Raw genomic sequence first — 12,115 nt, 5'->3', positions numbered from 1 at the left:
GAACATCAAACAATGGACCGGACTCCACACACGTGAGCTGCTGCCGGCGGCTGCCGACAGAGACAGATGGAGAAGGGAGGTTGCGTCTGCGGTCCTCAGGCTTCCCCCAACGACTATTTTAGTCGTTATGGGCCTGAGGTGAGGTGAGGTGAGGTGTTTGTGTATAGGTCGGTGGCCTCACGAATTAAACCAGTTCAGAGTTCAAAGTTCTCTCTCTCTCTGTCTCTCTCTCTCTCTGTCTCTATCTCTCTCTCTCACTTAATTATAGTTAGTACAGAAGTTGCTATTTTATTTGGACAAAACAGAAAACATAACATTGCATACTTCAGTGTATTGTTGAGGCAGTATGTATTGGTTTGATGTATTTTTTGAATGGATGGTCGAGTCAGTCCCCATTCATTTTGGTATTTTATTATCATTACATTGTTTTTCTTTAGTTCCGTTTCGTTGAGTTTTTGTCAGGATGTGACTTAAGTGTTTCCAAGTATTGCATATTTTCTTGGTTTAAACTGACTGAAGGGTTCAGAGAAAAAAATATATAGTGTTTTGTTGTTGTTGTTTTGAAGCTAAAATATATGGATTTATGTTGTTGCCCTCTTGTCAAAAGACCTTTCTTGGCAATGACAATAAACAATTCCAGTGTCCAGTGTCTCTGTCTCTTTGTAGCTTTGTCTATGACAATGATTGCAGTTCCTAAAGAAGTTGTCAACTCATTTGAGTTTGCACATTCTTTAGACTTTTTTGTTCGTTGTTGTAAATGTCGTATTTGTAATTTGGACCCCCCCCAGAAGGGGTTGTGGTCCAAAACTGAATAAAACTTTCGTTTCGTTTCGTTTCTCTGTGTGTGTGTGTGTGTGTGTGTGTCTCCAAAATCGGTTTTTAATTTTTGTAATATGCTCAAAGGAGGCACACACACAAAAAAAGTCATTTTAGCTGTAAGTAAGATGATTAGATTTGCAAATGTTGCCCAGTTATACTTTTGGAGTTAAAAGACATTTGTGTTTTCTCAACTTTTATGTGACATTGTTGTGTATTTGGAAATGTTTGTTCTGGGCATGAAAGGTCTATTTTGCAGTAAATCCTACATACTCCAACAGGAGTGAAAGGATAATTAAAACTTGAAACTAGTGTGTGTGTGTGTGTGTGTGTGTGTCCAAAATCGGTTTTTAATTTTTGTAATATGCTCAAAGGAGGCAACAACAACAAAAAAAATCATTTTAGCTGTAAGTAATATGATTAGATTTGCAAATGTCGCCTAGTTATACTTTTGGAGTTAAAAGACATTTGTGTTTTCTCAACTTTTATGTGACATTGTTGTGTATTTGGAAATGTTTGTTCTGGGCATGAAAGGTCTATTTTGCAGTAAATCCTACGTACTCCAATAGGAGTGAAAGGATAATTAAAACTTGAAACTAGTGTGTGTGTGTGTGTGTGTGTGTGTGTGTGTGTCTCCAAAATCGGTTTTTAATTTTTGTAATATGCTCAAAGGAGGCAAAAAAAACAAAACAAAAAAAAAACATTTTAGCTGTAAGTAAGATGATTAGATTTGCAAATGTCGCCTAGTTATACTTTTGGAGTTAAAAGACATTTGTGTTTTCTCAACTTTTATGTGACATTGTTGTGTATTTGGAAATGTTTGTTCTGGGCATGAAAGGTCTATTTTGCAGTAATCCTCCATACTCCAATAGGAGTGAAAGGATAATTAAAACTTGAAACTAGTGTGTGCGTGTGTGTGTGTGTGTCTCCAAAATCGGTTTTTAATTTTTGTAATATGCTCAAAGGAGGCACACACAAAAAATCATTTTAGCTGTAAGTAAGATGATTAGATTTGCAAATGTTGCCTAGTTATACTTTTGGAGTTAAAAGACATTGTGTTTTCTCAACTTTTATGTGACATTGTTGTGTATTTGGAAATGTTTGTTCTGGGCATGAAAGGTCTATTTTGCAGTAAATCCTACATACTCCAACAGGAGTGAAAGGATAATTAAAACTTGAAACTAGTGTGTGTGTGTGTGTGTGTGTGTGTCCAAAATCGGTTTTTAATTTTTGTAATATGCTCAAAGGAGGCAACAACAACAAAAAAAATCATTTTAGCTGTAAGTAATATGATTAGATTTGCAAATGTCGCCTAGTTATACTTTTGGAGTTAAAAGACATTTGTGTTTTCTCAACTTTAATGTGACATTGTTGTGTATTTGGAAATGTTTGTTCTGGGCTCGAAAAGATTATTTTGCAGTAACCCTCCATACTCCAATAGGAGTGAAAGGATAATTAAAACTTGAAACTTGTGTGTGTGTGTGTGTGTGTGTGTGTGTGTGTGTGTGTGTGTGTGTGTGTGTCCGTTCATACATACATACATACATACATACATAGAGAGAGGCTGAATAGGCAAAATGGTAATGACGGTTGTTCTAGGCGAAACGGGTCAGAAAGTCAAAATCTCACGAAGCCGGTTGTTTAGGGCGGCGGCGCGATTAAAGAATAGGCTAAACAGGAAGCTATAGGCGAATTGCACCCCGGCGCTGTCTGATTGATACGCACCTACTTGTAATGATATGGTGATGGTCACAGTTCGAGACTACGTTGGGTTGGGTGGGTTGGGTTGGGTTGTATCATGTTGTGTTGTATTGTGCTGTGCTGTGCTGTGCTGTGCTGTGTTGGGTTGTGTTGGGTTGGGTTGTATCGTGTTGTATCATGTTGTGTTGCATTGTGTTGTGCTGTGCTGTGCTGTGCTGTGTTAGGTTGGGTTGGGTTGGGTTGGGTTGTATTGTACTGTATTGTATTGTATAGCATTGCATTGTAATTGTATTGTATTTTGTATTGTATTGTAATCTGTATTGTAATTGTATTGCTGTTAATTGTATTCTACTGTATTGCATTGTATCGTGTTGTATTGTATTGTATTGCATTGTATTCTGTTGTTTTGTGTTGCGTTTTATTGTATTGTATTGCATTGCATTGTATTGTGTTGTATTGTATCGTTTCGTATTGCATTGTATTGTATTGTATTGTATTGTATCGTTTCGTATTGCATTGTATTGTATTGTATTGTATCGTTTCGTATTGCATTGTATTGTATTGTATTGTACGTTACTGTATTGTGCAGTTTTATATTGTACTGTGTTGCACTGTTTTGTACTGAGTGTTTCGCATTATATTGTACTGCGTTGCGTTGCGTCGCGTCGCGACAGACAGACAGACAGATAGATAGATAGATGAATGGACGGGCGACAGACACACAGATAGATTGACAGATAGATAGATAAATAGATGGATGAATGGACAGACGGACGGACGGACAGACGAGCAGACAGACACATAGATAGATAGATAGATAGATAGATGGACAGATAGATAGATAGACAGATGAATTGACGGACGGGACGGACGGACGGACGGACAGACAGATACATACATACATACATACATACATAAATACATACATACATACATACATACATACGTGCATACATATTTTTATACGTGGATTAATGGACGGACGGACGGACATACATACATGGATTGATGAAGGGACGGACGGACGGACGAACAGACACACACATAGATAGATAGATAGATGGATGGATGGATGGATGGATGGACGGGCGGACAGACGGACAGACAGACAGATACATACATACATATTTTTTTATACGTGGATTGATGAATGGACGGACGGACGAACAGACACTTGATAGATAGATAGAAGGACAGATAGACAGACAGACAGACAGACAGAAAGATAAACCACATATGAGGTCAGAACCTTGAAGGAAACGATCTCTCCACCCCCGGCACACACCCCCCGCCCCCCACCCCCAAGAGATTATTAAAAAAAAATTATTAAAAAAAAAAAAACTCGGCGGAAAAGACGGGCCACGACTGACACAATCTGCACTGTCAGCGCCGGAAAGAAGGCCACAGACCGTTCACGATTCCAGACTTACAGCTAGCTCCTCGCAGACTGACAGTAGATTTATTCCTCACAAACCGACAGTGCCTCACACACTGACAGTAGATTTATTCCTCACAAACCGACAGTGCCTCACACACTGACAGTAGATTTATTCCTCACAAACCGACAGTGCCTCTCAGACTCACAGTAGATTTATTCCTCACAAACCGACAGTGCCTCACAGTAGATTTATTCCTCACAAACCTACAGTGCCTCACAGTAGATTTATTCCTCACAAACCTACAGTGCCTCACAGTAGATTTATTCCTCACAAACCCACAGTGCCTCACAGTAGATTTATTCCTCACAAACCCACAGTGCCTCACACACTGACAGTAGATTTATTCCTCACAAACCCACAGTGCCTCACACACTGACAGTAGATTTATTCCTCACAAACCCACAGTGCCTCACACACTGACAGTAGATTTATTCCTCACAAACCAACAGTGCCTCACAGTAGATTTATTCCTCACAAACCGACAGTGCCTCACAGTAGATTTATTCCTCACAAACCCACAGTGCCTCACAGTAGATTTATTCCTCACAAACCGACAGTGCCTCACAGTAGATTTATTCCTCACAAACCCACAGTGCCTCACAGTAGATTTATTCCTCACAAACCGACAGTGCCTCACAGTAGATTTATTCCTCACAAACTGACAGTGCCTCACACACTGACAGTAGATTTATTCCTCACAAACCCACAGTGCCTCACAGTAGATTTATTCCTCACAAACCAACAGTGCCTCACAGTAGATTTATTCCTCACAAACTGACAGTGCCTCACACACTGACAGTAGATTTATTCCTCACAAACCCACAGTGCCTCACAGTAGATTTATTCCTCACAAACCGATAGTGCCTCACAGTAGATTTATTCCTCACAAACTGACAGTGCCTCACACACTGACAGTAGATTTATTCCTCACAAACCCACAGTGCCTCACAGTAGATTTATTCCTCACAAACCAACAGTGCCTCACAGACATAGTAGATTTATTCCTCACAAACCAACAGTGCCTCACAGTAGATTTATTCCTCACAAACCTACAGTGCCTCACACACTGACAGTAGATTTATTCCTCACAAACCCACAGTGCCTCACAGTAGATTTATTCCTCACAAACCGACAGTGCCTCTCACACACAGTAGATTTATTCCTCACAAACCCACAGTGCCTCACAGTAGATTTATTCCTCACAAACCGACAGTGCCTCACACACTGACAGTAGATTTATTCCTCACAAACCAACAGTGCCTCTCACACACAGTAGATTTATTCCTCACAAACCGACAGTGCCTCACAGTAGATTTATTCCTCACAAACTGACAGTGCCTCACACACTGACAGTAGATTTATTCCTCACAAACCCACAGTGCCTCACAGTAGATTTATTCCTCACAAACCGACAGTGCCTCACAGTAGATTTATTCCTCACAAACTGACAGTGCCTCACACACTGACAGTAGATTTATTCCTCACAAACCCACAGTGCCTCACAGTAGATTTATTCCTCACAAACCGACAGTGCCTCACAGTAGATTTATTCCTCACAAACCCACAGTGCCTCACAGTAGATTTATTCCTCACAAACTGACAGTGCCTCACACACTGACAGTAGATTTATTCCTCACAAACCCACAGTGCCTCACAGTAGATTTATTCCTCACAAACCCACAGTGCCTCACACACTGACAGTAGATTTATTCCTCACAAACCCACAGTGCCTCACACACTGACAGTAGATTTATTCCTCACAAACCCACAGTGCCTCACAGTAGATTTATTCCTCACAAACCGATAGTGCCTCACAGTAGATTTATTCCTCACAAACTGACAGTGCCTCACAGACTCACAGTAGATTTATTCCTCACAAGCCCACAGTGCCTCACAGTAGATTTATTCCTCACAAGCCCACAGTGCCTCACAGACTCACAGTAGATTTATTCCTCACAAACCGACTTCACTGTGACAGGCGGAGCAGCTTGGATTTCAGAGAGAGAGAGAGAGAGAGAGCTACTGTGACAAGAGAAAGAAGTAATGCAATACGATACGATACATTACTATGCATTACGATTCGACACGTTGTTATGTATGTATATCATATGTATTATACTCTACTCGACTGTACTGTATTGTACTGCACTGCGTATTATTACCGCTACTTTCTTGTCACAACGGATTTCTCTGTGTAAATAGATCCAAACCGCCAGGACAATATTTTGATTAATGTGGTTGTTACGTTCACACACAAATGGATCCATGCAGTCTTGCATCGAGACAAAAAATAAAATAAAACAAAACAACAACACAGTACGTGTGTAGAGTGCAAATAATCACAATCTTTAGAAAATGAATACAAAATGATAACTCTGCCTTCACTGAGTTCACGTCATCCAACTCTTCAGTTTTCCCGCGCCCATTCTCAGTCACGTGCTCAAAACGCTAAGCCTGCTGGGAAGGGAATAGTTAATTAATGAAGGCTTACGTTAACTTTCTCCAAACGAACGGCGAAAGAGACGACGTTAACAGCGTTTCATCCCAATTACCATCATCAAAATATTGCAAGCGGAAGGCTCTTATACTGAAGAGGTGAATGTTGACAAAGAATACTACAGTTCTGACGACGGAAGCTAAAGGTTGGGTCATTCAGACATCCACTGGACATCCGAGGGGTCTGTGTAGAGGAGAAGAGAGGACTGGCCGTACTGAGTGAGTTAACTTTCAAACTATAGTTTTATGATTGTCATAACAGGGAGCAACAAGTAAGCTTCTCCCTTTTTTTTTCTTTTTTTTTTTCTTTTCTTTTTTTAAAAATAAATGTTGGATATACATGGTAATTCAAAATCGTGATTTCAGTGGTTTTGTTTGCTTGCTTGTTTCGTGGCCCTCGGGGTTGGATGTTTGTTTTTATTTGGTTCTTTGGTTTGTGGTGGGTGGCGGGTATGTGTGTGTGTGTCAGTGTGTGTGTGTGTGTGTGTGTGTCTGCGGTCTGTTTGGTGTCGTTGTCGTTGTTTTGTTTGTTTTTGTTATTGTTTTGTTGAGTTGTTTTTTGTTGGTGGTGGTTGTTTTGTTGTTGTTGTTGTCGTTGTTTGTTTTGGGTTGGGGTTTCTTTTTTTGTTGTTGTTTTTTGTTTTTTGCTTTGTTGGTTTTGTTGTTGTTGTTGTTGTTTTTTGTTGTTTTGGGGGTTTTTTTTTTGTTTTTGTTTTGTTTGGGTTTTTTTGTTTTTGTTGTTGTTGTTGCTGTTTTGTTTGTTTGGTGTGTGTGTGTGTGTGTGTGTGTGTGTGTGTGTTTTACCGTAGTTTAAGAGAAAAAAAAAGGATCAGTCTGCAAATGTTCAGTGGGAATCAAACGGGGCAGACGATTCAGTTATCATGTCTGCCGCTACACAGGAAGTGGTGCTAGATGGTACAGCTGCGTAGAGCCTCGGCCATCGCTGGCCTCTTTCCTATCAAACGTGTCCCAGAGCTGTTCCCTTCTCTTTCTTATCAATCTGTCCCAGAAAAAAAACCCTGACCTGACCTCCCCAAGGTCACGTTTTCTCCCGCTGGACACGCATTTGGTCCGGTATATATTAAGGAGTCCGCGTCGCAGGGAGGAAATCAGTGCCTATTCACACAGCAGTCGTGTCGTTCTCAAACTGACGATGAAGGGTTTGCTGTTTTTCGTGTGTGGGGTCGTTGCTTGTGTGCAAGTAAGTGTAGATCTATACACGATCGCCGATTTGTTTCTTTGAGAACGAAAATCACGTGCATTTTGGCGGGAGCGAGGTAATTGGATAAATGAAGTAAAACTGATGAAAGTGAGAAGCTCAATGATGCGTCACTGCGTTCGGTCAAATCCATACACGCTACACCACATCTGCCAAGCAGATGCCTGACCACCAGCATAACCCAACGCGTTTAGTCAGGCCTTGAGAAAATAAATAAATAAATAAATTAATTAATTAAATAAAATAAAATATTAAATAAAATTTTTAAAAAACAAATAAATAAATGAATAAAAATTAAAATAAAATGAAATAGCTAAAATAATAACAACAACAAAAACATTAAATGAAATGAATAAATTAAATTAAATTAAAATGAAATAAAATAAAATAAAAAATGAAAGTGAAATGGCATAAAATAAAATAAACTAAGTTTTAAATGAAAGTGAAATGGCATAAAATAAAATAAACTAAGTTTTACTTACTTTGGTGCAAAACGTTTTCCTAGTCCAGCGAGCGCATTGATTGTAAACTGCAACTCTTAAAAAAAAGATATGGTATACCAATAGTCAGCGTTTTATTTCGATTCTGAACATGTATTTTGCAACTGACACTTTCAGTCATATGAAACTGACAAGTGAAGGTGTTGCTTCAAGCGAAAATCATTTTCTCACATTTGAACACATGCTTTATAACTTCGAAATCCCCACTTAGAAACTAAGGGTTACAATGTCTCCTATCGTCACCAGAGATGAGAAGACAGGCAGATTATTTATGATGATAATAATAGTAATAATAAAATAATAATAATAATAATAATAATAATGTGCATTCATAGAGCACCCTTTCTCACTAAGAGCTCAGGGCGCTTTACATGAAAAAAAAAGATTACAAGTTACATAAAACATTCATGACCACTCTTTCTCAAAAATCCTCCCCCTCATACCCCCTCCCCTTAGGTTCTTGTATTGACACAAGGAAGTTTCAAAAGGTAACGGTCACAGAAAGAGCGGAGAATTCTTGCGGGAGTGTAAACACTGAGAAGGTCAGAAAGATATGCAGGTCCTGCGGAGTGGAAAGCAGAATAGCAGAGACACGCAACTTTGTATTTAATTCTCGCTTCAGTGGGGAGCCAATGTAGAGTGCGGGTCAGGCTCAACACTCGATTAACTCACTCATTACAGCCAGTCCTCTCTTCTCCTCTACACAGACCTCTCGGATGTCCAGTGGCTGTCTGAATGACCCAACCTTTAGCTTCCGTCGTCAGAATTGTGGTATTCTTTGTCAACATTCACCTCTTCAGTATAAGAGCCTTCCTCTTGCAATATTTTGATGATGGTAACTGGGGTGAAACGCTGTTAACGTCGTCTCTTTCGCCGTTCGTATGGAGAGAGTTAATATCAGAGGCATGTAGACCAAAAGCAAAGTGTAAGCTGTTTGATCAATGGTTTCTCCATTGCAGTGAGAATTCATTTGCAGCTTAGTCTTTTCGGGAGGAGTATGACTTTCAAACTAAGAGGCAAGATTGCCCCTGGCTCTTACTGCTGCAGCGTTGGAGGGTAGTTAGCTTTGGGGAACCACCCCAACGCGGACTGTCCTAAAGCCCCTGTTTGCTGACAGAATGGGGATGTGACGTGGCCAAGACACTTTCCACTTTTGATGATGGAGTCTCCCGTCGGACCGACGGATGAGCAGGCAGGCAGGCTTATCTGTCGGTGTGTGTCCTCATATAGGAGAAGAGGTCGATTCTGGATGCGCAGTACTTCCCACAGGTGTTGCAAGGGAAAACGTCTCCAGAAGTTGAGCCCTGCTTCCTTCGCTCACGTTTCTCCTTAATGGCCAGCATTCTCTTGTTTTCAAACGTCTGTATGCCACTAGAGCACAGCATCCTCCAGCGAGAGCGGTCAAGGACATCAGTTTCCCAGGAAGCGATGTCTATGTCACAGGTTTTGAGGTTTGTCTTCAAGGTGTCCTTGAAGCACTTGCAGGGTCTTCCAAGTTTTCGGTGGCCTTCCTTCAGCTGGCCATACAAGAGCATCTTCGGGATCCTGCTGTCTGTCAGCAGGAACAAAATGTAACCCACACAGTCGGTGATAATGGGCAGAATTATGAAAGGCCCTTATAATACCTAATTCTTTACCAGTTAAAGATTCGATCAACTAATCCTCCTCCTCCTCCTCCTCCTCCTCCTCCTCCCCCTCCTCCTCCTTCTTCATCAAGAAGCAAAGGGAGGGGTAAGAGGGAAGAGGTGCAGGAGGAGGAGATTGATGAGGGTGGTGGAGAAGAAGAATGATGAGGGTGAAGGAGAAGGAGAATAATGACGGAGAAGAAGGAGAAAAGGAGAATTATGCGGGTGGAGGAGGAGAAGAGGGAAAAAAGAGAACACGATGAAAGGTGGAAGAAGAAGAAGGTATGACGAAGAAAGAACAATCGATGACGACGACAACAACAACAACAACGAAGACAACGACAAAAAAAAAAAACAACCCAAAAAACAACAAAAAACGAACGACGATCGTGTTTTCCCAACAGGGACGAGTAGGGGACAAATGCCTGGAGGACAGCCAGTGCAGTCCTGGCGAGTGCTGCCAGATCCTCAGCCCCTTCCCCATCGTCAGCAAGAGGCAGCTGGAGGCCATCCACCTGGAGCATCTCCTCGACAGCCATGACGGTTCGTGCCAGCTGTACAAGACGGAGAACGCCACATGCAACGCCTTCGAGAAGCCCAACGGCTACTGTGGCTGCGGGCCCGGTCTTCGCTGTCACGGCGAGGAGGTCAAGGTGTCCGAGGTGTTGCCCCACCAGGTGTGATCCGTCTGTCTGTCTGGCTGGCTGGCTGGTTAACTGTCTGGTTTATCTGTTTGTCTGTCTGTCTGTCTGGTTAACTGTCTTGTTAACTGTCTGTTCGTCTAGTTAACTGTCTGGTTAACTGTCTGGTGTCTGATTGACTGTCTGTCTGTCTGGTTAACTGTCTGATTAACTGTTTGTCTGCTGAACTGTCTGCCTGTTTAACTGTTTGTCTGGTTAACTGTTTGTCTGATTAACTGTCTGGTGAACAGTATGTCTGTCTGGTTAACTGTTTGTCTGATTAAATGGTGAACAGTATGTCTGTCTGGTTACCGTCTGGTTAACTGTTTGTCTGATTAACTGTCTGGTGAACAGTATGTCTGTCTGGTTGTTTGGTTAACTGTTTGTCTGAATAACTGTCTGGTGAACAGTATGTCTGGTTGTCTGGTTAACTGTTTGTCTGATTAACTGTCTGGTGAACAGTATGTCTGTCTGGTTGTCTGATTAACTGTTTGTCTGATTAACTGTCTGGTGAACAGTATGTCTGTCTGGTTGTCTGATTAACTGTTTGTCTGATTAACTGTCTGGTGAACAGTATGTCTGTCTGGTTGTCTGATTAACTGTCTGGTGAACAGTATGTCTGTCTGGTTGTCTGATTAACTGTCTGGTGAACAGTATGTCTGTCTGGTTGTCTGATTAACTGTCTGGTGAACAGTATGTCTGTCTGGTTGTCTGATTAACTGTTTGTCTGATTAACTGTCTGGTGAACAGTATGTCTGTCTGGTTGTCTGAATAACTGTCTGGTGAACAGTATGTCTGTCTGGTTGTCTGATTAACTGTCTGGTGAACAGTATGTCTGTCTGGTTGTCTGATTAACTGTCTGGTGAACAGTATGTCTGTCTGGTTGTCTGATTAACTGTCTGGTGAACAGTATGTCTGTCTGTTTGTCTGATTAACTGTCTGGTGAACAGTATGTCTGTCTGGTTGTCTGATTAACTGTCTGGTGAACAGTATGTCTGTCTGGTTGTCTGAATAACTGTCTGGTGAACAGTATGTCTGTCTGGTTGTCTGGTTAACTGTTTGTCTGATTAACTGTCTGGTGAACAGTATGTCTGTCTGGTTGTCTGGTTAACTGTTTGTCTGATGAACTGTCTGTAAAAACTGTGTGCCTGCAGCCTGTGGGTCGCTCCATGATCGCCCCACACCCCGGCTACACCTGGGAGTACAAGTGCACGCCCATCACCACCAACTGATCGACTGAGACAACCTGCACCCTCCACAACTCGTCCCCCCAAATATTTGCCCCACGCCCACACACTCTACCCCTTCACCTCACCTCACCTCACCTCTTGCCACGCCTAGGACACAGGCCACACTGTCCTAAAAATACATGGATAGCTCATTGGCCAAGAAAGCTGAAGCCATCTGGACGCCATATTGTTTCTCGTATCCGGCCGTCAGTCCGTTGACAAGTCGTCTGCTAACTGGTGGTAGTTTCTGAACTGTAACCATGTATCTTCGATGAAATCGAAATCGTGTAATGCAAACTTGCAGCGGAGACACACACAGGAATGTCAGCTAAACTAACGCCGCGAGCAAGTGAAAGCCTGCCGTGAAGCCAGCTGAGCGCTCGGCTACACATACGAAGTCACCGCTTCGC

The 12,115-nt window shown here is 41.7% G+C and overlaps 1 protein-coding gene across 1 annotated transcript in view; it reads left to right on the top strand.

The window, feature by feature from the left end:
• The window catches only part of LOC143289308 (uncharacterized), a 17,310-nt gene extending 5,602 nt beyond the window's left edge, over nucleotides 1-11,708 (top strand). Inside the window, exons 2-3 of the mRNA XM_076598308.1 lie at nucleotides 10,201-10,473; nucleotides 11,631-11,708. Coding sequence (XP_076454423.1) covers nucleotides 10,201-10,473; nucleotides 11,631-11,708 — 351 coding nt within the window. The remainder of the gene's footprint in view (nucleotides 1-10,200; nucleotides 10,474-11,630) is intronic.
• The last annotated feature ends 407 nt before the right edge of the window (nucleotides 11,709-12,115 follow it).

Source organism: Babylonia areolata, chromosome 13, assembly GCF_041734735.1.
Source record: "Babylonia areolata isolate BAREFJ2019XMU chromosome 13, ASM4173473v1, whole genome shotgun sequence".
In the NCBI taxonomy this organism is placed as follows: domain Eukaryota; kingdom Metazoa; phylum Mollusca; class Gastropoda; order Neogastropoda; family Buccinidae; genus Babylonia; species Babylonia areolata.
Note: the sequence above shows the minus strand (reverse complement) of the source record. Positions and strands in the feature narration are given on the sequence as shown.